Raw genomic sequence first — 25,976 nt, 5'->3', positions numbered from 1 at the left:
AGAGAAAACCACTACCTTCGTTTTGTTGATATTGACTTGCATCCCCACACTTCTACAAAAATGCTCAAGGGATAGGAAGTGCTCTTGCAAACCAAGAGCTGATTTAGCAATCAGAATAAGGTCATATGCATACAAAAGAAGCCTTATAACAAACTTGCCCAAATAGATACCATCACCCCCTTGCAAATTTAACCACTCCTCAAGCTTGTCGACATAATCCAAAAAGGGTAAGAGACAGTGGGCAACCTTGCTTGACCCCGATATCGCTTCTAAAACTTTCAGAAATGCCTGCTGAAGTTCTAATTTTGACTTTCACCTCTTCATACAGCCTATGCACAATTGCTCTCAAATGTTTAGGAACCCCAAGTTCCTCCATTCTGTGCCAAAGTTTATCCCTATGAACCGATTCAAACGCTTTCCTGAAATCAATAAAGCAACAAAAGACTTATTCCTTTTTCTCCCAAACTTTTTCAATGATGTGCCTTAAAGTTATACAATGATCAACTGTGGAATGTTTAGGTCTAAAATCTGCTTGCCCTTTAGCACGCTTATCTATTTCTTCTGCCCACTTGCTAATTTTGTTTTCTAGCATGCTTCCAATAGCTTTGCAAACAAAAGGTTTATCACGATGGTCCTATAATTGGAGGGATTATTGATGTGACCGCTCTTGAAAAGAGGTATTGCCAGACTAGTTGTCCAATCTATGGGGAGCCCCTGTTGTATGATGTTGTTGAATTTTTTTGTAATGTGAGGTGCAAGAATCTTTGAATCCCACTTTAGATATTCTGCTTGGAGTTCAACTAAGTCTTTTGATTTTCCAACACCCAACTTCTTAATACCCATCTCTGCCTCTTGCATCGTGAAGAGTTCAATATCAGTGTTGACCAAGGGGGAGGGTCACCCTTGGGATCCTGCTCATAGAGTTGTCTTTCATAGTCAAACCATTTAGAAGTTGTAATACTATTTCCAGTTTGTATCTTTTTCAGTTGAAGCTCCTTCCAAAATAATTTGGGATTATGTTCCCAAGGAAGATTAGTTCTTCTCTCCTTAAAACCCTGAAATCGACCCTTTTCTTGCTTAATAACTGCTTGTAAACTTTGAGCTTTATGTTATCCTTATTTGAATCTTTCCACATTCTCCTTGCCTTTTTGCATTCCTCGTCAAACCAAGCATTAACCAGAAAGCAATTTGTTTTAGATTCCTTAATTTTTTATCTTTTGCACTTTGCAAGTGCGCATTGAATTAAATGTGTTAATTCATGATTATGAAGACTGTGAATTGTGATTTTCTCCTTCTCGAAGAGCCTCTCTAGCGTCATTTTGAAGGTATTACAATTTTCTAGGGTCAAAAGAATTCTGCCCTATGGGAGGTTTTGTTGGACATGCTGAATATTTGACTCTAATTGTTTCTTTCCATTCCAAGAGAAACATAAATAAATTGGCTTGTGATCTGATTTTAAGTCCCACAGTTGATCTCCAAATAAAACTTCCTCCATTTTCTCACACAAACCATGCAAGCAAATTACATAATCTACTACACTTGCTCCACTGTAAGTGTTGCAAGTGAAACTACCGGACTTTGTCCATCTAGTCAAGCCATTACAAACGACTAAACCAAAGGCCCCACATAGAGTAAGCAGTTGTTCACTTTATAATCCATATATTATATATTATCTTTAACACTTTCTATATTTTGTCATATCAATATAACCGAATCCCAATGTGAATAATATATATATATATATATATATATATATATTTGCTCTATTATTACATAATAACATATTTGAGAAAATAAACATGAATAATAACATATTTATTTATAAAAAAAATAAATTTAAATAATATATAGGTAAAAAATTATTTTATATGATAATATATTTATTAATAAAAGATAAGTTTAACTAATTCATTTTTAAACCATGTACATACAAATTGTGTCTTATTCTATTTGTTCATACATATAATTTTTTTATATGACATAAATAAATTTTTTAAATTTTACTTCAGATTCCTTATTTTTTATATGACATAAATACAACTTTTAAATTTTTCTCAAGATTCCTTTTTATATGCCCTATTACATATTAACTTTTTTTTTTTTTTTTTACCATTTTGATATTCTTCTTTTAAAGAGATGGATTTCTTTTACATTAAAAAAGATGAATCTAAAAATTAAAAATATATGGATTCCTTTTAAATTAAAAAAGATGAATCTAAAAATAAAAAAAATACCTATAAATTTGTTTTGTTTTCTATTTGCTAGTAAAATACTAAAGCAACTTAAAATTGTAAGTGCCTTTGAGACATTATCAAATCAAACTTGAATTATAAAGTTTTCCATTATATTAAATATATTTACCTATATTTAAACTATGTGGTGGCTACTATGTAACCCTTGTTATTAAAAAAATATCTTTAATAAAATTATATTTAAAAAATACATTTATAACATTATATAGACACACATTGTAATTGCTAAAAATTACTCTTAATAAAATTCGTAATTTATAATTAGAGCTAAAAAAATATACATCTAGGTTATTTGGGCTTGGAGTATGTCTTAAAACTGCTTTTGGCTAAGAGCCCTGGAGTATGTCTTAAAATCGTTTCTGTTTGGCTAAGAGCGTTATTTGGGCCTGGAGTATGTCTTAAAATTGCTTTTGGCTAAAAGCGCTCGAGTATGACTTAAAACTGTTTCTGTTTGGCTAAGAGCTGGTCTTCCTCAAACGTAAGGAAACATGTTCACTGCCCAAGATAGACATCTAGCAAGAGTGAAAGCGAAACGTGTTCACTGCCCAAGACATGTATCTGGTAGGAGTGAAAGCGAAACATGTTCGCTGCCCAAGACCCAAAGCATCTTGCAGGAGTGAAAGCGAAACATGTTCGCTGCCCAAGACCCAAAGCATCTTGCAGGAGTGAAAGCCTGCTCCCTTACGGACCATTATAGACCACCAACAAGTTATTCTAGGTGGCATGGTTTTCCTTGAATAACGGTGATGAGTCAGCGTGCATTCACGGAAATGAAATGAAATGATATTTTAACATTCACAAGACTAAAAATAGTCTATGTGACTATTAGTTCCATGCTTTTCATCTTTTGTAATTCAATCATTTTCTTGTTCAAATTGATGATGACCTGACCCAACTTTCCAACAATCCCCTCAGTGAAAAGACAATGCCAAGAAATCGATGCTAGCATATTCCCATAACTTTCTCTGATGTCTTTGAATGCATCACATTCCAAAATGAAATATTTTTCCGATTCCACTGCCCCAGATGTGCAAACTCTACATACCCGTTCTTCCCAAGCTTCTTCAGGCCTTTTCCACCATCTTGTTTCACACCGAAGTTGATGCGAGTTGGTTCTTAATTCAATGATAAGAACTTTTGCCGTCCAAGGAATGCTAGCTCCAACAAACTTTTTTTTATTATAAATCACAAGTAAAGTTGAATTCCTCAATGTAGAAATAACTATCCTCATGTAATTTAACTAAATTATAAAAAGATTTACAACATGTAAGAAAAAATATTAAAAATAAAAATATTTATTAAATATATATTTTTATATTAAGACATGAAGCACAGAGAAATTTAGGTTTCAAACATTTGGAGAAGATATTTTAGTAGTGGGATCTACAAAATAACTTGACGGTAAGGAGTTCATATCTAAAAATATTTAGAAATTTAGAAACGCCTTGGACTCTGTTATTAATTTAAATGCGATGTGAAAAAACTAAACGCACTGCACTTCACTGCATTTCTCCTCTCATTCACCCCGGTTATGGTTTGTTTTCTGTAGGTTGTAACTAAACTCCCAGGTCTACAAATCGATTTTAGGTGATTGGAAAGCACTTCAATATCACACATTGCAAGCAGAGTGTTGGCCTCTGCATCACCCATGAAAATTCTCAAACCTCAAACCTTGCATTATACCTTTACACGACTCAGGCCATGGCAATGGCAATGGCAATGGCAGAAAAACTACTCATCCGCTTCAGCGAATGCAGCAGTGGCAGAAGAAGAAGTAGAAATAGACCAGAGAAAGCTCCCAGCTGACTACGATCCCGCGACCTTCGACCCCACAGAGCACCGGAGCCCTCCCACCGACAAAGTCTTCAGGCTCGTCGACGAGATAGCCGACCTCACGCTTCTGGAGGTCTCTGATCTCTCCGACATTTTGATGAAAAGACTCGGCATCAAAGAATTGCCTCCTATGGCCGCCCTCAAGCCCGGTGCGGCGACCATAGCGGCGGCCATGGGGGGCGCCTCCGCTAAGCCCTCAAAGGAGGAGGCCAGCAAGCCTGAAAAGACCGCATATAACCTCCGGCTGGACAGCTTTGACGCCGCGTCCAAGATCAAGGTTATCAAGGAGGTTCGGGCGTTTACGGACCTCGGGTTGAAGGAGGCCAAGGAGCTTGTAGAGAAAGCCCCAGCGGTTTTGAAGCAGGGACTTAGTAAGGAGGATGGAGAGCAGCTTGTCGAGAAACTAAAAGCGGTGGGTGCAAAGGCGGTTTTGGAATAAAGGCACAGTCGATTCTTGCACAGGAGCTGTTTTTGCGGCATTTTTCATTAGTTTTTCTGGTGAGCAGAGGTTTCCTTCTGTAATTCGCATGTTCGATTTCTGCAATCTTATTATGGGGGTCTTCGTCGCCTATTAGGGTTTTAAATTAGGCTTTTAAGAACGAGAGCCAATTTCTGCTCTTTTTAGGAAAAAAAGGCGAGTAGAGTTTTCCCGCTTTAAGTGGGATGCCCAGTTTCGAATTCTCGTTTTGGGCGTGTTATTTACCTGTGAAGGTCTCAGCTATAAGGATTTCAAGCGCCATAGTTGTTAAACCCTGAATATTCGATTTGGCAAATTTCCTCAACTGAATTATTCCGAGGGAACATACTATATAGCTTGTCTGGAAAGAATTTAGAATGATTGAAATAAAGAAATATTTATTACATTAAAAAAACTGTATGCTAATGCATGCTATATCTGCGGCCGTGCCTACGAGTGTCTTTTAACTTATCCACATTACAAAATTTTGCCTGTGTTATGTTTTTCTTTAAACTTCCCCTGAGACCTGACTGGTCTATAGAACCGCTTTTCTTAGAAGAATCAGAATCTCATTAAAATTGGATTAATGAAAATATGACGGCAAATGTCAATTTTTAGATTTCGTCTTTTTGATTGAACGTTTTAATTATGAAATTGATTTTTGTAGTTCATTTCGATTTTCTGAATCAAAATAACTTGGAGGGAGATATAACTACAATACTCATGTATATATTTCTCAACTTATCTACATTGCGCGTGCACACACACATATAGCAGATGGGATTGTAGCAGCAACAATCTGGCATTGTTTACGACTCTTTCTTGCAAACATTAAACGCTGTCCCCAGTATTTATATAGTGTGCTTAAGAATGAATACTATTGAACAGAAATACATTAGAATTTAGAATCAATTGTCTTCACCAGATCAAAATTGAAGTATATTGCAAGATATTGTCAAATTCGTCAATTTTCGTTATAGATTACAGAATTTTTAACAGTATACTGTTTGAAGCTACAGAAACAATCTTGCATCCATTATGCTTTCTCAGAAGCATTTGTGTTGTGTGCTAAAGAGCTACTTCATAATTAAGAACCACTTCTGACGGACTATTACTGCATATTATTTAAAATCATTATCAAATATCTCTGAGCTTTGAACTTTGCCAACTGAAAATTGGATAAACAAAACCTTATTGCATTGAATTGTGAAGCATTCTGAAATTTAATCAATTTCTGTCAAAATTTATATCTCACAGAAATTTAACAGTAAACTGTGTGGAGCTTCTTAAAAAATATTTTCTTATTAATCTGCCTGTGCAGAGCTCCTAAAACGAAGTCGACTTATGTCAGTGAAGAATATGTAAATTCAAGCCCTTTAAAGTGGAGGGGTACTTTAAAACTTGTTCAATTTAGCCAAACATAGGGTCCAATTTATACATCACAAAGAGCTTAGTTGGATTCCATGTAAAGTAACTTTTGAGTTTCATGTAATCTGCCCAGGTGTGGTAGCCTTAAGTCAGAATGATGGCAGACAGCTGAGAATTTCCTTCCTGTCTGGTGATGAATATTTTGCCATGTTTTCCACCTGCAACACGCTGTACAAATGACCACTCTGTTCAGCAAAACCAGATTTACAGTACCAACAAAAATTTAACAATGTGAGAGGGAGAGATGACTGAAAATCCTATAACATTTCAGGATAAAAACCTCTAATCTGTATTGAGAAGGAGAGTACAATAACCTATCTGACCCCTTTTTCAGCAGAGAGTAAGTCCCTAATATAAGTGTACTGCACCTGAAAACATTATATGACAAGAATGGACACTTTCAACAAAGACAAATAGGAAGTTACAGCAAGAAAAATGTGTAGGAATTTACAGGGTAAGTTCCTCAGACAGAACACCAAAGGACACCGCTCACAAACAGATCACAGATCAATACACCAGTACTTTTGACGTGGTTAAAACCCTCAAAGAGGGAAACAGTCCACGGCCTGAGCCAACGCGGCCACTTCCGGCAATTTATTAATAAAAGAATAAAAATTTACATAAGCTTCTCTTATAGATGGATTACCCTACAAATGACCCTCCATGCTTTTTACATAGAGATCATGGACCAATCAGGTGTTAAGCCACGGATCAAGTGTTGGTAATACCGAGGAGAGAATGAACCGTCGGATCACTACATATCATGACCGTCAGATTGTAAGTTACAAAATGTACATAGTAAAGAAACACACTTTACCTAACTCTATACTAGACCAAGTTGTACTTAACTATTTCCTATGTGTTGGAATATCCTAAGAAAATGGACAAAAGCAATCTATCTACTTGGCACTTTCATTACAAAATTAAACTGAAAAGAGGAATGCATGTCCAGGTTTAAGAAAAAAATGATCTCTGATTGACTCCTATCGAAATCATCTGCCTTGTTTAAATACTAAATACCATGTTATGCACAAAGCCATTGCTATAATGCGACAAAATGCGGGCAGTGGTTGTTCCAACAAGGATTGAAACTTGAATCATGGACTCCAATAGAAGAACAGGTTCGGCTCTCAAGGGACTGACAAAGTTCAGTATTGCCCATGAAAGCACTTGTTGTTAAGGTTCTGAAAAAAAGAGTGTTGCAGGAAGTGGGCCAGAGAAATTATTGAAGCAGAAAGGAATTGAGCTTGTAATCACCCCAAACATTTTAATATTCTTGTGAAAGGTACAATGTTCGCTGTTGTGTTAAAAAGGAAATTTTCCTAGGGATTTGGACAGTAGATGCATTCCAGCTGAGGTGGAGATTGATTGCCAGGCTAGTAATAGATCCTCTTCCAGAAGGGTCAGCAGAAGAAAGACTATTAGTCTATTACAACTCAAATCAAGCAACGTCAGCTTTTGGCAATTCTTCAATGCGTGGAGAATGTTACCATATAAAAGATTATTGCAAAGAATCAGCTTATTGAAGTTTTTCAGTTTGTCCAAAAGGGATATAATCTGACATTTAAGTAATTTTCACTGAGATCTAGCTGCTCTTTATCAATGAGATTACCAAGCTCAATTGAGATTCTAGCTGTCAGATGGTTAATGGGAACATAGAGAAACTCTGGAGATGTGCTCTTTCCAATCCCTGGAGGAAGAGATCCAGTGAAATGATTTGTATAGAGGTCCAAGAGCCCAAGGGTTTGGAGCCGACCTAACTCTGAAGGAATCCTTCTAGTCAATCGATTTCTTCCCAAACACAAGTGGAGATTCTCAATCGCCAACCACAGCTGGAATTGGTTCAAAATTCAAACAAAAGCATTTACTAATAACATCAAACTGAGTTAGCTTCTGGAGATGAAAACTTTCTTCTACTATAGAATCAGTAATCTGATTATGGAACAATCCAGAAAAACTTCTTCTGGCATAGAATCAATAAGCTGATTATGGGACAAATTGTAGTATGCTAGTAAAATTTTTGCCCTAGTTTACCCCAGGGTTTTCAAATAAAATTCATGTACAGTATGCCACCAGATAACGATGATATATAAATTGTAATAATCAATACTGCAATTATTGCTTACAATAAACTCTACAGTCCATTAAATACAATTGCAATCGCTATATGACTTCCCACTATGTAATTCAACAGTTCATCATCAGATAGTCTGAACCAGATCCACAAATTATAATCAAGGATATCCGTGTATCAACAAAGACTGGTCAGTTCAACAGTTTAATAAACTAATACTCAATGACTATAGTTCATACTAAATATCAATTGTCCAGCAGAAAATAAAATATACTACTGATCTGATAACCCGAAACCTCCAGGCAGTTCTGGTCTTTGAAATTCGACTCTGTTGACAGGACCCGAGCTTCAGTTTTTAACCGCAGAGATGCTTCTGTGTAAGCACAAGGAGACATTCCTTTCACGGAAAGGTACGGACTTATGTAAGAAGCTTCACTTCAGATGAAACTCCTTTTTGACCTCATGTTCAATCCAGAGTGACACAGAATCCCCTCATAGTGCTATAATATGTTCTCCCCAATTTGGACGGCTCCTTAGACTCAAATTGTTCCTTCGCTGATCTTTCAGAGAATCAACCTTCCAGCAAATTCTTTATCCGGCCTTTGAACAATTACAGACCCTGCACAATACTTCTCTGCCTAAATTAGAAGGGGTCTGAAGGCAAGAACAGAAAGAGCCCAAGGTAATTTCGTTGCCTTATTGACAGAGTTCGTTTCCCTTTCAGAAGTGTAATTTCCTGTGTTATCACCAAAGCCAAAACCCACAAGAACTTCACTGTCCTCCAGAAAATTCGTCTGTGCCAGAACAGATTGAAGAGAAGAATGGAATTGTGTCAACCAATGTTATCAAAATCGGACCAGAACCGGTGGAACCGGCCGGTCCGGCCGTTTTTGGTCCAAGACCGGTCGGAACCAGGCCTCCAAACTGGAATAGGCCGGTTCGGTATGGTTCTGTAACGGAACTGGCCAGTTCAGTACCAACTGGCCGGTTCAGGAATGGTTTTGTGCAGTTTGTACCTTCCAGGTCAGCGTAAAAAAATTGCCTTTTTTCATTTTTTTCATTTGGTTGGCCCACTTCTAATTCTCCCCTATGCCAACCTAATATTCAAACCTATGGTTCTCAACCCAATATTCAAGCCTATGGTCCTATTATTGCTATGCATTTCATGGTAATGTTAAATTCTTAAAGTAAAAGGATGGACGCAAGATATTTGAGAGTGGTTCCAATCTCATTGGATTTCATACGGAGAAAGTAGAATTGTTAATTTTAGGTATGTTCTATGCTTAGAGCAATTTATTTCAATTTTCACAGTTAGCTCAATATCTTTTCCAGATTAGCAATCACATCAGCATTAAAGTAATTTGCAGATAGAACATAAATATAGATCGCAGAAGACAAGCCAAGACAAGAGGAAACAAGATGTGGCGCTAGCTAGGGACATACCCCAATGTGGGGAAACCCTTGATCAATTCTTCCTATATGTTCTTCAATAGTTCAGCAGAGAGAGAGAGAGAGAGTACATTTACAACAGAAGTCAACACTTTGACTTATCTAAATAAGAGCATAGATCATCTCTAAGAAGATGATACATGTGATAGTTGAACTCAGTTGAAGACATGCTACTTCAACTGATTCTCCAAGGTGACTCCTTCACCTATCGTTGTGCTGCACCTCGTCATCATGCTGCACCTCACCATGCTGCACACATCATACTGCTGCACCTTATGTTGTCACTGCTGTCCCATGTGTCATAGGTGCACCATGCTAGCCACAGCTGTCCCACGTGGCATACAACTGCCCCGCTGTTAGTGACATTGCCATTCCATGTTTGGCATACTGCTGTCCCATTTGCTATGCTCCAATAAGCACCATTGCTTGGCTGCCCCATTTGGCATGCTGTACCTTGCTGCTGTTGCTGTCCTGTTGTGCCATCATTGCACCATGCCATTGCTGCTGTCCCATTGCATCATGCCATCATACTACTAGCATTGTTGTCCCATTGTTAGTGACATTGCTGCTTCTATGTGGCAGTATTCAACACCTAAGAAACCCCTCCACATGGCCGCTAACAGATTCTCCAAGTCTCTAATACATCAATGAATAATCATTGTAGATGCTGCCATTGGTTAGGGCATCTAACTATCAAGTCTGCCCCTCCACTTTGGCTACTACAGGCTGCAAACAAATCCCATTCAAACTGATCCAAAATCATGGACCCAACATAAGTCATGAATGGAGAACATACATACCTTTGTACTGCTGTTCATGGGCAGAGTTCTGGTCACTGGTTAGGGCAACCTACAGTCCTATATCCAGCCTTCAATTCTTTCCCAGATCTGCTGTTAAGGAGTGCGGTTTCCCTTTGTTAGGAGGCCAACCCTTCTTGTTGTGATTCTGGGCAGTCTAGCCCTCTTTAACAACCTCAACCTGCCCTATATTGCCTGTGGCCTGTTACAGCAAGACATCACAATTCTGCAGCTGCCTGTTTGGGGTCTGTCTTCCCTCCACTTGGCCCTCAAACAACCTAGAATTCCCCTTCACTGCTTCAGCCTCCAAGAGCAGTCCTTCGGCCCTCCTTCTAGCACTTCGGACCCCTGAAAGACCCTCTAAAGAGTCCCTGAATTCTCATGCTGTCCATGACTTCTTTAGGACAACACCTAGGTCATGCGTAGGACTCCTTTCCTTACTGCGTCTAGGTTACCCTTGGGACAGCGTGGAGGATTAGGGCATCTCTTCATGACTGTGGCTAGTTTATGCGTAGAAGCTAGGGCTAGGACTGCAGCTAGGGCAGATTGTTAAGCCTCCTTTCCTCCTGTGTCTTAGGGCTACTTCCTCCTAGATTTCTCTCACACTAAAACCCAAGACAAGTGGAGAGAAATCAAGAGAGTAGTGTGTGTGAAATGACTCTCAAGTCATTTCCTTTTATACTAAAACGTTGAGCACATGTGTGGGTTATTTGGCTGCTGGCTGACCTTGACGAATTGTCTTATAACACAAATAAATTCATAACTCCATGAATACTTATCGAAATCGGATGATCTTTAGATCAATCCTACACCTTTCGATGAGAGGGATCCAAGAAAAATATCAGTTGCCATAAATAAGATGACCCACATGGAGTTTGGCCCTAGTTGCCAATTTTAACACTCCCTCTTAACTGGGAAGAACTCCATCTGCTAGACTGTACTATCTCTGCGATCATTGCCCTGCACTGCTGAGCTCAGCTCTGCTGAACCATGAAGAAAAAGACCTGATCGAGAATGTCTCTTATCATTCTCTATTGACTCAAAGTCAGTTCCATATGAAGAGAGTGTGTCATACCACTCTTACTGATCCCAGATTAGTTCCAAAAGAGTGAGCCATTTCACTCTTATTGACGTGAAGTCAGTTTCATTGATCCCAGATCAATATCGCAAGAGAGTGTCTCAAACCACTCATGCTGATCCCAGATCAATGGAGGTCATCCTAGCATAGGGAGTACGATAGATACAATGATGCGTCCATCGATAGTATTACGATGGTCCCTAATCCCATTTACCTACTCATTGGCCAGATGAGAGGTACTTCCCATGAGTCTCAGACTGCATGGGTAGGATGCCTCGACAGGAGAACCACTCATCCTGTCCATAAGTCGCCACGGGGTATCACAGAGGAAGGCTGAACCATTCACCCTGTACACAGCACACCATTAAGGGAGGGTGGGTCGTCCTATGGTTTCTTGTTGCTCCAAGAAGTACCCCAAGCCCCCCGAAGCTCCCAGAGCTCAATGCATGCAACATGCAGGACCCTCATAAGAGGGTCTCTCAATGACTCCAAGTCGTTCTCGGAAAGTCACAAATTTGACCTTTCCTCGGGGCTTTGACAGAATGTCTACAACTTGTACATCAGTTTCAATGCGATGGAGCCTCCTCGCTCATCGATGTACCATATCCCAGATAAGGTAGTATCTGATGTCTATATGCTGGAGAAATCATAGAATGCAGGATTCCTCAACAATTGAATCCCCCCTGGTTGACACAGAAGATCACGGTGGTATCCATCATGTGTACAAACAACTCACTGAAGAGCTTCCACAACCAGGCAACTTCACATGAGATCATACTCGTAGCTATGTATTCGGTCTCAGCGGTGCTTATAGCAATTGACTTCTGCTTCTTGCTCATCCAGGCTATCGAAGCAGAACCCAAAGAAAACCATCACTCAAAAGTGGTTTTGCGATCCTCCGCACTGCCTGCCCAGTCAGCTTTCGAATAATCATGCAACTTCATATTTCCGGCAGTGTATCTCAATCCATGAGAGATTGTGCTTCGAAGATATCTCAGAAGATTCTTGGCACCAATCCAGTGAGGCTCAACCATATATGAGCTCATCATGCTAACTGCAAAACATATGTCTGGACGGAAGTTCACCAAGAACATCAATGCGAATGAGTTCATGAAACTCAGAGGCATTTCCCAAATTTGGTCTGGCATTACTACTACATAACTTCTGAAAGTTAAGCTCCTTCGAGGTAGTCATGGGCTTGCAGTTTACCATTCCAAATTCGGAATCCAACTCCCTCTTACTTCTACAAATGAAAGGGTCTGCACCTGTCAGAAAGAGGTCGTCCGCATAAGGTGCCAGTATGAGAGGTCTGTCATCCACAACCTTCAAGCAATGGTTTGGATTGGCTTCACTCCTAGTGAATCTCAGCTTCATTAGACAACTATCAATCCTCTCAAACTAAGCTCGGGGTGTTTTGCCTCAAGCCATAGAGGGCTTTCTTCCACTTGCATACATGAGATTCTTGATCATGAATCTCAAACCCCTCGGGTTGTTCCAACCTGCTACATGAGGGGAATGGTCCCCTTGTAGGATTTTCCTTCGGTACATCTCGGACATGTACCTCCATGCTCTTCTTGAATTCAGGCATCCCTGACACTATCTGACTCACATCGGGTAGGGCCTCACAATAAGCAGACCTCCGGTGCTATAGATGAGATGTGTCAACTGACATGGTCCCCAATGGACCATCCTGCTACTTGATACAAATTGCCAACCCTGAACCCAAAAAGCATCTTTGAAAATTCTATTTTCAAACACGTACCTTTTCATCGATGAATGCCACTCTGAAACCTTTGACTTCCATTGCCGAAATGGACACAAGGTTCTTCTTGCGATCAGGTACATAAAAGAGATTCTTGTAAATGAATCGAGTTACCCTCATTCACTTGAGGGGTAACATTCCCTACATCCTTTCCGGGATAGGGGGCATTGACTCCAAGTATAATCTCACTATTGTTTCCATCTCTACCAAGTTAGAGAGAGCACCCTTCTATCCGATGAAGTGCCTTGAAGCACTACAATCAATAAGCCGGATTCCCAAAGAGTTTGAAGGAGAGAGCCAATACAAGATAACTCTTCTTTATCTTATCAGAAACAACATTTGATTTTTCATCCCTGGGGTTCCTTGCTTTCTTTGAAGAGTCGACCCTTTCCTTGATGACCTGCATTACCTGTCATTCCTCCGATCATTGAAGATGTCCCTGGAATGGTTGTTATCATCATCAAGTGATGTGTCCCTACCTCGGACACTCCTTCGCATAATGGCCGAACTTATTACACGCAAGGCATCTGCCTTTCCATCCACCCTTAGATCTAGACTTCCCATTGAAGTGATCTTTAGTTCATCAGAAGCTTTCGCTGACCCATTTTGATAATGTTCTCTGCTTCGACTTCCCCCTTGGTGAATTCGAAGAGGGATGAGGAATCCACTGATCTTATTGCCCTTTCCAAATTGTCTTCGTTGATTGCTCTTTCACTCTTGTTTGGGCTTTGTCTTCACCTCAACTCCGATACCATGTTAATTTTAGGTATGTTCTATGCTTAGAGCAATTTATTTCAATTGTCATACTTAGCTCAATATCTTTTCCAGATTAGCAATCACATCAGCATTAAAGTAAATCGCAGATAGAACATAAACATAGATTGCAGAAGACAAGCCAAGACAAGAGGACATAAGATGTGGCGCTAGCCAGGGACAAACCCCAATGTGGGGAAACCCTTGATCAATTCTTCTTATATGTTCTTCAATAGTTCAACAGAGAGAGAGAGAGAGAGTACATTTACAACAGAAGTCAACACTTTGACTTATCTAAATAAGAGCATAGATCATCTCTAAGAAGATGATACATGTGATAGCTGAACTCAGTTGAAGACATGCTGCTTCAATTGATTCTCCAAGGTGACTCCTTCACTTATCATTGTGCTGCACCTCGTCATCATGTTGCACTTCGTCATCATGTTGCACCCCACCGTGCTGGACCATGCTGCACCCATCATCACTATGCTGGACCTCATGACCATGCTGCACACATCATACTGCTGCAACTTTTGTTGCCACTGCTGTCCCATGTGTCATAGGTGCACCATGCTAGCCACTGATGTCCCATGTGGCATACAGCTGTCCCACTGTTAGTGACATTGACATTCCATGTTTGGCATACTGCTATCCCATTTGCTATGCTCCAACAAGCAACATTGCTTGGCTGTCCCATTTGGCATGCTGTGTCTTGCTGTTGTTGCTGTCTTGTTGTGCCATCATTGCACCATGCCATTGCTGCTGTCCCATTGCATCATGTCATCATACTACTAGCACTGTTGTCTCATTGTTAGTGACATTGCTGCTCCTATGTGGCAGTATCCAACACCTAAGAAACCCCTCCACATGGCTGCTAACAGATTCTCCAAGTGTTTAATACATCAATGAATAATCACTGTAGATGTTGCCACTGGTTAGGGCATCTAACCATGAAGTCTGCCTCTCCACTTTGGCTATTACAGGCTGCAAAAGAATCCCATTCAAACTGATCCAAAGTCATGGACCCAACACAAGTCATTAATGGAGAACATACATACCTTTGTACTGCTGTTCATGGGCAGAGTTCTGGTCACTGGTTAGAGAAACCTACAGTCCTATATCCAGCCTTCAATTCTGCCCAGATCTGCTGTTAAGGAGTGCGGTTTCCCTTTGTTAGGAGGTTGACCCTTCTTTCTGTGATTCTGGGCAATCTAGCCCTCTTTAACAACCTCGACCTGCCCTATATTGCCTGTGGCTTGTTACAGCAAGACATCACAATTCTGTGGCTACCTGTTTGGGGTCTGCCTCCCCTCCATTTGGTCCTCAAACATCCCAGAATTCCCCTTCACTACTTCAGCCTCCAAGAGCAGTTCTTCGGCCCACCTTCCTTCACTTCGGGCCCCTGAAAGACCCTCTAAACAATCCCTGAATTCTCATGCTGTCCATGACTCCTTTAGGATAACACCTAGGTCATGCGTAGGACTCCTTTCCTTAGTGCGTCTAGGTTACCCTTGGGACAGTGTGGAGGATTAGGGCATCTCTTCATGACTGCGGCTAGGTTATGCGTAGAAGCTAGGCTAGGACTGCGGCTAGGGGAGATTGTTAAGGCTCCTTTCCTCCTGTGTCTTAGGGCTACTTCCTCCTAGATTTCTCTCACACTAAAACCCAAGACAAGTGGAGAGAAATCAAGAGAGAAGTGTGTGTGAAATGACTCAAGTCATCTCCTTTTATACTAAAACGTTGAGCACATGTGTGGGTTATTTGGTTGCTCGCCGACCTTGACGAATTGTCTTATAACACAAATAAATTCATCACTCCTTGAATACTTATCGGAATCGGATGATCTTTAGATCAATCCTACACCTCTCGATGAGAAGGATCCAAGAAAAGTATCAGCTGCCATAAATAAGATGACCCACATGGAGTTTGGCCCTAGTTGCCAATTTTAACAAGAATTTTTGATTTCACTCAAAATCTAGCAGACTAAACAATTTTTCAGGATAATAGGATTGTGGAGATTGCAACATTTCCATTGGATTTTGTCATGTACGTGGGTATGGAACAATTATTTAATAAAGAGCACCAATCCCTCTATGTACTTTGATGTTAGTGGCAATGGTTGTCGAACTCTTTTATCGTGACTCTACTAAAAATGTACCCATCACTCAAACAAAATCTTGACTTGACATGCTACACTTTTTCTATCTTATTTTAATGCTTAGAGGGTTATATTGATGACGGAAATCCCAATATAGGCAATGATCACAGACTGGAATGCTACTCGTTCTTCAAATGAGGATGAAGAGGATGATTAGGATGATGACATTGACAATTAGCACTTGTAGGCTGTAGTTGTAGTATTGTAGACTGTAGTATCATACTATCATGTTATTTTGGATTATAAAGGCCTTTTAGAGCCTGCTTCTTGATTTTTTTGGTTCAACGATGTTTTGCACTAAGTATTATTTTGGTTATATGCACTATTACTTGCTATATAAATGAGAGCTTTTGCATATTTGTATATAAATGGTTTGGATTCATATGAATGCACATGAATATATATGTTTTACTTTAAAATATGAATATTTTGTGTTTTTGGTAAACCAATTTTTTACCGGTTCCAACTAGTTCATGGTCCACAAGATTTTGTGGTTCGATCACCGGTTCGGTTCTGATAACATTGGTGTCATCTAGGGTGGAATCTTTTACCGCCGAAATTGATCAGAATAAAAGGGGTCTTAGAAAAACCCTTAGAACTAGTGCTCAAAAAACAAATGAGATGATCCACAATGATGATCCAAAATGAATTCAATCCCTCTCTATTTATAGATTTCCTAGAGGGGTCTCCTCTTCTTAAATGATTAATTAATCCTTACTTCAAACCCCAATTTTGGGTTTCTTCACCGAACCACCCCAAAACTTGCCCCAATAGTATGTGTTTTGGGGTTTTTTCCCCTTCATAGAGGACTATAGCCTACAGGGATGGATAGGCTATTTCGTCCCATTCGTCCTCAATTTGTAGAGGACGTTACACAAATACAAGGCATAGAGATATCACGCTGATCATCCTGCCCTGAGTTTATAAGATTCCTTTCATTGGCTTCATAATTGTCATGTTTATTTTCTAACCTTGGTAACTAACAAATTATTTCCTAGCAAATTTTTTCGTATTAATTTTTCAACTTGTTGAACAAAATGTACTACTGGGATTTTAATAGGTAAATTTAATTTTTTATTTTCAACAGAAGCAAAATAAACAACCAATTTCATGCACAGATACACAGAAAATTTGCCCTTCAAAATTCAGTTTTTCATTCAAATTTCTTCTAAGCTCACAAGGGCTTTTCTAAGCTACAACCATATTTAGAAATTTTCCGGAAAATTTCTGGGCACCTGTATGGGTTGTACAACCTTTGAAATTGTTGGATTAACCCCCCTGCTCTACAAATCTACTGCTGTAGTCGTACAACTACACATGTGGCTATATGATCTCACACGTGTGACACTTGTGCGCTGTACGAATTACTATACTCACACGTGCGATCTGCACAAGTGATTCACAACATGTGTGGAGCTGCTTGGCTTAAACTAAACCCTCCTGTGCTCCCATGTGTGACTCAACCTTGCTATTTCTACTGTATCACTGTTCTGGGATTGATTCCTTGTTGCAAAAATTCTCTTTGCTATTTTCCCTCAGCACGTGGATGAAAGTTCTTCACCCCATCCTTAAGATTTCCTTTTCGTGTCTTCTCCCTTAGACCAGACTTCTTTTTATAAGTTTGAGTTATGACTAAATCAACGACCCTAATCTCCAAAGTGATCGACAATTGAGATTAAATCTCAACTTCACTTGAGATCAACATTTGTGATTTAGCTAATTCATTAATGCAAATAACCTTTACATTTCGATAGATTTACTCACTTTTCTCATAAAAAGAAATTAATTTAATAATTAAAGTAATTGCTAAGGTTAAGAGTCAATTAAACTACTTTCACACGTTTAGACACTTAGCTTTGTGTGGAGGTTTAAGTCTAAGCTACAACATCAACATTCCCTCTTAGCAAGGAAGGTATTCTGCACCACTTCTAGCTTGGCCTTGGATAACACAAACTTCCCTTTCACCAAGGTTTGGTAAGAATGTCTGCAATCTGCTGTGGAGATATACTGAAACTTCACTGCCCGTTTTTGGATCCTGTCTTTGATGAAGTGATATCTGATCTCAATATGCTGTGATATCCTAAGGTTAATTTTCATCCTAGGGTTTCTTATTCAAGCTAGGGTTTCCATAGAAAAGCAACAAAAAACCATTCATTCATTCAGTAGCAGATATTCCTTCATATAATATATAAGTAATTCAACAACAATAAGAGATGTGCATGAATAACCTAATCAACAAAAGTATGATATTCCTCAAATCCACAATAGATAGGACTAATTGTCCAATAAACTAGGAGTGTATACAACCAATACTTCACCAATACGATACTGTTTGTAGGTGTAAAGAAACTAGATTCACTATTGAACTAATTTCATTGATTTCTTCTACAACTATTATATCCTATCCTTCTGCACAAAACCTAGACTGTCCTTTCTTACTCCGCTGGTCTTAGAGAGTGCTTCTTGTAGGCTCGACTGCCTTATTGGTGTACCCACAACTTAGATGTGCGGCTTAGATCTTCATAATGCCATGAAACAACTCACAATTAGGCTTGTACACTTGTGTTGGAGCTCAAGAATCCTTCTGTAATAGTTCGTAGCCGTAGGAGGGTCGAATATCAAAATATTCCCCTGTAGCAGTTCGATCCTCAATTCCTTGCCCTCACTACCTCGTAATGGTGTCCTTTGTGATTAAATTGTTGCCAAAATTGGGGCCTGAGGCTCTTGGCCTTGCGGCTTGCGGGTTTTTGCTTGCCAAATGAACCTTGCTGCTTCTACAGTCAAACCACAAAGAAAACTCTACCTGTTTGCCAGATAAACTAGAGGAGGGGAGGGGTGCTTTGCTATTTGATTCCCTTAAGCCAGGACGCCACAGAGATAACCTTTACTGCTTCAAATTATCTAGAATTGCCTTGACGCTTCAGATCAAGGGGATTTTGTGGCTAAAGTATACTTCAATTTGACCTTCGCTCCAAGAGAGGCCATAGGAATGAACTTTGCTGCCCTTGATTAGCTTCGCTTGACCACATAAACTACTTCCTTACTTCCCTGATTTGTGCAATGGAGTATGTTGTTCCAGAACTAGAGAAGGTGTCTAGGTAGGGTGGGATCAACTCCACAGAAACTAGACAAAGGATTGGATAGGGTGGGATTATCTCCACCAAAGCGAATCACGAAGAAGGGGTCTAAATCCTTAGAGCCTTGGCTTAAAGAAAAATTGAGACAAATCAATCCAATTCAATGATCCCAAAAATGATTCGAACTCTCTTGTATTTATAGATTTCCTTGTGGGGGTTTCTCCATAATTAATTGAGAGGGGTTCATGGCAACCCCTAACTTTGGGCTTTTTGCCCCAGCTGCTCCAAAACTTACCCCCATGTTGCCCATACATTGGGTAGTTGGGGTTTCCCCTTTATCAAATATTATAGCCTACGGGGATTGATAGGCTACTTTGTCCATTGAGGCAATTAATCCATTGGGGACATTACAATACCCCCTTCCCGACATTGCTTGTCCCCAAACAATCACAGATCTAGGTGCTGCAAAATTTTCCCTTCCAAAAACTCCTCTTCAACATCCTTCCTTAGATTTTGCTGCCCAATAATTAAAATGTTGGCAAGGAACACCATCATGCCATAACTGTTGTTTCCACTTGTCACATCATAGGTGAATATCGGGCAAAAGATACAGTTGTGTGTTGTTGATGAATTAAGCCCCGTCTCAGATGATGCTCCTCTTAACATAGCAGTAGTCTTTAGAAAAAATTGTAGGTAGTTGATCCCTCCTTTGGTAGTAAGGCCCTTACAATAATTTCTACAAGCTATCCATGCTTTGCTAGTGTCTCCTCTTCCTTTGAGGGTGACTTATTTCCATCTTTTAGAGTGTTGTCTTCTAGGCATGGCCGACCATTGAAAAACTTCAGCTCTGTGTAGGTGAAAGGCTCATCAACCTGTGAGGGTTCAATGGCAATATATTCCCTTGCAATCTTGTAGTTGTTTGTCCTTGATAAGAATGATTTGGCAGCCTTCATAGTAACTTTCTGACTTCGAGGTGGACTGAAAATCACCTTATTCCTACGGATTAGATCTTCCCTTCCTGTAATTTGGTCACCCCAAGATGCTTTGCAACAACATTGTGAGCATCGGGTGTAAAAACTCCGTAACAGAACTTGGCACGTAGTTCAAGGGCATGAGGCTTTCAAAAAATCAGTAGCTTTTGCTGCCAAATAGTGGCTTTTACATAAAACAACAAACTTTGCATCTTTTATAACACTGTTGCTTACCATTTTTTTTGCTACATACCTTTTTTTATGCCCCTTGAAGTGCTCCTTATAACCAGAACGACTTGTGCTTCTTCCCTTTAGTAGCCTTTGCTGCCAAATAGTGGCTTTTACATAAAAGGTAAAAACAACAAACTTTGTGTTTCTTCCCTTTACATTTTTGGAGGAATCTGCTACTAAAATTTGCTCTACCTTGTGGCCCCTGTTTTCACCAATAGTCTGTTCCATATACATTGTTGTGCAGTCCTTGAACTGAGGGTGAGTTTCCAGAGTGACTTCAACTGGTTTGTCATGTGTAGTTGTAACGAGCTTCTCCTTGAGCGTAGATTCAGGGACAAAATATATCTCATCTTCATAAAAGATGATCTCATCTTCCACCTTGTACCTGTCATCATGAATGAGTCTGTCCAATAATTCGCAAGCAAAATTTTTCTTAGAGTACTCTACTAAGAGGTTGGCTCTCCAATCTCTCATGAGAGTGCATATGTCAGGTCCCACGTCCTCTTTTGCCAAGTTTTCTCCCCGCATTTTCAATTTCAAATGATTCTGTAGTAGCCATTGGATCTAATTTTAGACAATCAATACTGTCTACAGTCAGTGGTACCTGCTTTTCAGAAATTTGATTCTGCAAGTTTGTCTCTTCCTTTCCCTACAGCACATGTAATCTATGATGTTCTACTGGACAATTTGATCCTTTTTTCTCTATTAAACCTATGTCTAGACTAACAGGAAGGACACTTGGCTCTTCACTTAGTAAATAATTTTCAACAAGGCAGTGTGATCCTTCTCTGACCTCCACATGTATCTCATGGATATCAACAAGTTGTTGTGATCCTTCCCCACCCTCCAAAGATGCCTTGTTATTTTCAACAACACAATTTGTTTCTTCTTTGTTCGCTCCAAATGTCTTGTGATTTTTAGAGAGGTGATTTGGCATTTCTTTGTCCTCCTCAAAGGACTTGTGATCTACAATAATGAAGTCTGACCCTTCCATATTTTGTACTGAAGGTCCCTGATTATTAAACTCTTGATGTACTACATAAGAATTTTGCATGCCTAGAACCTGTCAAACTACAAAAGGATCATCTTGTTGCATAAATACTTTATTAATAGTAACTTGAACTTCATGTATCCTAGTAGATTCAAGGGTTGCCTTGACATTTGCGACTCCAGGACCAATTTTTGTTTCACTAGTACTAGTTGTCGATGATGTTTTAGAGGCTTGATTCTTATGGACATCATTTGTATTCACTTTGTCAGATTCAATCTCAGATATCATCTCCAGAGAGCTTTCTCGTTCTCGTCTTTCAAGAAATTCATCTATATGTGCATGCTAGATTCTATGTTAGTCAATATGCCCTCTAAGAGATTGTAATTGAGGCACCATCGCTAGAGGTTTCTCTTGTTCTTGTCTTGGGTCGACAATGACCACATGCATTTTGTTAGAATATATCTCAAACCCTATCTCAAGGGAAATCTATGCTAGTTCTAGTCGTATTGTTCTAGGGCATTTGTTCACTCCATGCTGTTAGTAAGGTCCTGCAATCTTTGAGACTCATTTGAATTTTCATTTCTGTCAACAATGGGAAACTTTGCACCAAAAACTTGACTGTACAGGTTGTGCAACTCCATGCATAGTCCTGTATTTTTAGCTATCTCCAGTTGACTGGATGATTGGTCAATTTGAACTTGAGTTGGTACTGGTGAAGCTGCATGCTGGTGGTAATCCTCATGAATTTGTGCCCGCCTTTTTGACAACAGATTTTGGGATATATTGCTCCCTGATATCTGATTGGCTTCTTTTATCTTCATTGGTCATATAGTTATCCTCAACACCGTTACCACTAGGTATGGTTTTTCCTTTAGGATTTTCATTCTGTTTAGGAGGATATAGCCATGATCAATCTTTTGGGTGTGCCTTCGCCCATTCATCAACTTCCTTTGCTAGGTTCTTGTAAATCTCGTCAAGCTTCCGCTACGTTTCTGCATACTCCTTCCCAAAAATTGCTTCCAGTTGCTCCATCATTAAACAATCCTCCAGGCTAGCAGGAGAGCCAACTCTGAAACCACTATAATATCCTAAGGTAATTTTTCGTACTAGGCTTACTTATTCAAGCTAGGGTTTCCACAGAAAAGCAACAGAAATTCATTCATTCATTCAACAATAGATATTCCTTCATATAATATATCAGTCATTCAACAACAATAGGAGATGTGCATGAATAATCTAATCAACAACAGTATGATATTCCCCAAATCCACAATAGATAGGACTGGCTGTCTAATAAACCAAGAGTGTATACAACCAATGCTTTGCCAATACAACATTGTCTGCATGTGTAAAGGAACCAAATTCACTATTGAACTAATTAAACTAATTTCTACTACAACTATTATATCATACTCTTCTACACAGAACCTGGATTGTCCTTTCTCACTTCACTGGTCTGAGGGAGTGCTCATTGTAGGCTTAGCTACCTTCCCGGTGTACCCACAACTCAGATATGTGGCTTCTATCCTCAGAACACCATGAAACAACTCACAATTAGGCTTGTACACTTTTGTTGGAGCTTGAAAATCCTTCTGTAGTAATTCGTAGCCCTAGGAGGGCCAAATACCAAAATTTTCTCCTGTAACAGTGTAATCCTCAATTCCTTGCCCTCGCTGCCTCAGAATAGTGTCCTCCGAATTGCTGCCAAAATTGGGGCGTGAGGTGTTGAATTTTGTAGCTATGGTTGGTCTTCATATTAATATATTTTTATCATTAATGTTAAATGTTTATGTAAAGCATGTTCTTCATGCTCCAAAGAAAATTATATTCTTCATATATTAAAAAAGAAAAATACAAGGCATGTTCTTCATGACCTTTCAAAAGAAAATTTTAAATTCTGAATATTTGTTTTTGGCTCCACAAGATGTCCAAGTCGGCCCTCAAGCAATCAAGTAGGCCTAGCCCTCAATGGCACCAATTTGGCATATTGGATCACTATATATGTGAGGCATTCGACCTCTCCTCAAGCACAATTCACATCATCAAGATATAATATCTTCTGTCTAGCCATATGAAGAAGTCTAAGGAGCAAGTCAAAGGGTTAATGAGCAGAACAAAGTGTCAAAGGAGCAGATCAAATCTCTGTGAAAGGGCTGAAGTTTCTGTGGTATATTCTCTATGAAAGGGGCCGAAAATTTCTCTGTGAAAGGGCTTAAGTTTCTGTTTATATTTTCTGTGAAAGGGGCTGAAATTTTCCATGATATCTCTCTATGGTCAAGTCCAAACTTCTATGGAAGATAGGCCAAATTTCAGACCTTTGTGCAGACCCTTAACTGTGTTGACTAGGGCATATTGAGGAGGGCTTGACTTGGACTCTTGGTGGATGACTTTGCTGGTCAGTTTGCTTATTGTCTTGACTTTGATGTCTCTTGTTGAATTGATTCTCTAAGGAAAGGATTGTTGGGCTTTTACTCCAAGTGGGTTTTCCCAAGGTAAACTTTGTGTTGATTTTGTGCATTGTGATCTCTACTGTTCCTTCTACTTTTATGGTTGAATTTCTGAAGTGTAATTGCTTGATGAAGAAGTTGTGAATGCTAAAAGAATATATAATAAATCAGAAGTGATTATCAGTGTTCATAAATTAGTGCTAGTCTATATTGCACTTGAATTTTCAACATGAGCCTCTCGACCTTGCGGCCTGCGGGTTTTTGTTTGCCAGGTGAACCTTGCTATTTCTGTAGTCAAACCGCAAAGAAAACTTTGCCTATTTGCCAAATAAACCAGAGGAGGGGAGGGGTGCCTTCATTGTTTGATTCTCTTCATCCAGGATGTCACAGAGATAACCTTTACTGCTTCAAATTATCTAGAATTGCCTTGTTGTTTCAGACCAAGGGGATTTTGTGGCTAAAGTATACTTTAGTTTGACCTTCACTCCAAGAGAGGCCACAAGAATGACCTTTACTGCGCTTGATCAACAGCCTTTGACCGCATAAACTACTTCCTTACTTGTTTGATATGCTCCAAGTAATATGTTGTGCTAGAACAAGAGGAGGTGTCTAGGTAGGGTGGGATCAACTTCACCGAAACTAGACAAAGGATTGGATAGGATGGGACCACCTCTACCGAAGCCAATCAAAGAAGGGGTCTCAACCCTCAAAGCCTCAGGCTCAAATAAAAATAGAGGCAAATCGTTCCAATTCGATGATCCCCAAAAATGATTCCAACTCTCTTGTATTTATAGATTTCCTTGTGGGGGTTTCTTGTCCTTAATTAATTGAGAGGGGTTCATGGAAACCCCCAACTTTGGGCTTTTTGCCCCTATTGTCCCAAAACTTACCCCATTTTGCCCAAACATTGGGTAGTTGGGTTTTCCCCTTTTATCAAAGACTGTAGCCTACGGGGATTGATAGGCTACTTTGTCCCTTGAGGCAATTAATCCATTGGAGACGTTACATATGTTTGGACCTATAATTGAACATGGGATTCTCAGAGAGTTTGAAACAACTCTGATCATCATAGTGTATCACCATAAGCTCCAACCCCTAAGCAAATAATCCTGTGAACAACTTGCTAAGCCAAATAGCCTAACATGCCATATACTTTGCCTCTACTGAATTGGAAGTCTGGTTCCTGCTGAACAAGGAAATCATCGTTGATTCAAGATTAAAGTAGCACCCTGAGGTACTCTTCTTAACTACTACACTCCTTGCCCAATTTGAGCCTATATATCCTACAACTTCTCTCCATCACCACCAATATACTCAGGCGATACTCCATTGTATCTCTCAAGTACCTTAATTCATGCTTTGTTGCTACCCAATGCACTTGCATCGACTCTAACATGAATTGACTCAAGGTGTTCACAACAAGACAAATCTCTAGTGTGGTGTTGACCAAATCCATCAAGGACCTATCAACTGTCTATACAATGTGGGATCCACCAATTCTAAATCTAAAGTCAAGGCCTTCTTCACATTGGTGCTCATAGGTGTAGCCATAGGTTTGCATTTCTACATCCCAAATCTCCTCAAGATCTCCACTACATACTTACCTTAACCAAGGAAAATCTCACTTAACCTTTGCCATATCTCTAACCCTAAGAAGTAATGCATCAATCTAATATCTTTCATTTCAAACTTTGTGGCCAAGTCCTTTCGCCCTACTATGAGCCCTCTCTGCACTTGTGAGAAATAGTTCATCCACGTATAACACCAAGATGAGTGGATGATCAAGGCGGATATTGGTGGTCATCGACCAATTCCACTTGGCTCACAACACAGTTTCCTATTTTTTAGCATAGTTTCCTATTTTGGCAGTTTTTAGGTCCAAAACTTTCGGAGCCATTTTGAGGCCCTAAACGATATTTTTTGGGGAAACGGGCAAACGTGAGTCTATGACTAGCGTTTGCAGTTGAAAGTTGTTCTCCTTAGATATGCCTTTCTACGTGCTTGCCAAATGGAGATCGTATGTCAAAGTTACGAACCCAGGAAGTTGACTTTCCAACTTAACCCATCGAGGCCCATAAGCCTTTGGCGCTTCATCTCCTAGGGTTAGTGTTGGATTTTAGGGTTTCTGATTATTTCTTCATGATAAAAAGGCCTATAAGCCTCATTGTAACACAACTCAAGAAGGCGCATTGCCGTCACATCTCTTCTCAGAGATAAG

General features: G+C 39.6%; 1 protein-coding gene across 2 annotated transcripts in view; it reads left to right on the top strand.

Moving 5' to 3' along the window:
• Positions 1–3,602: 3,602 nt before the first annotated feature.
• The window catches only part of LOC149228206 (uncharacterized), a 60,489-nt gene continuing 38,115 nt past the window's right edge, over positions 3,603–25,976 (top strand). The window contains exons 1-2 of one of the 2 annotated variants that reach the window (XM_089378099.1): positions 3,603–3,653; positions 3,802–4,977. In XM_089378099.1, the coding sequence (XP_089234225.1) occupies positions 3,901–4,524 (624 nt within the window). In that variant the 5' untranslated portion in view covers positions 3,603–3,653; positions 3,802–3,900 and the 3' untranslated portion in view covers positions 4,525–4,977. Of the gene's footprint in view, positions 3,654–3,674; positions 4,978–25,976 lie in introns of those variants that run through there. The other variant, XR_016247846.1, reaches the window with a different exon arrangement.

The sequence above is a fragment of the Pinus tabuliformis genome, chromosome J (assembly GCF_031772625.1).
Source record: "Pinus tabuliformis cultivar Carrire ecotype Pingquan chromosome J, CPIR1, whole genome shotgun sequence".
NCBI lineage: Eukaryota > Viridiplantae > Streptophyta > Pinopsida > Pinales > Pinaceae > Pinus > Pinus tabuliformis.
This window is presented reverse-complemented; position numbering and strand designations above follow the sequence as displayed.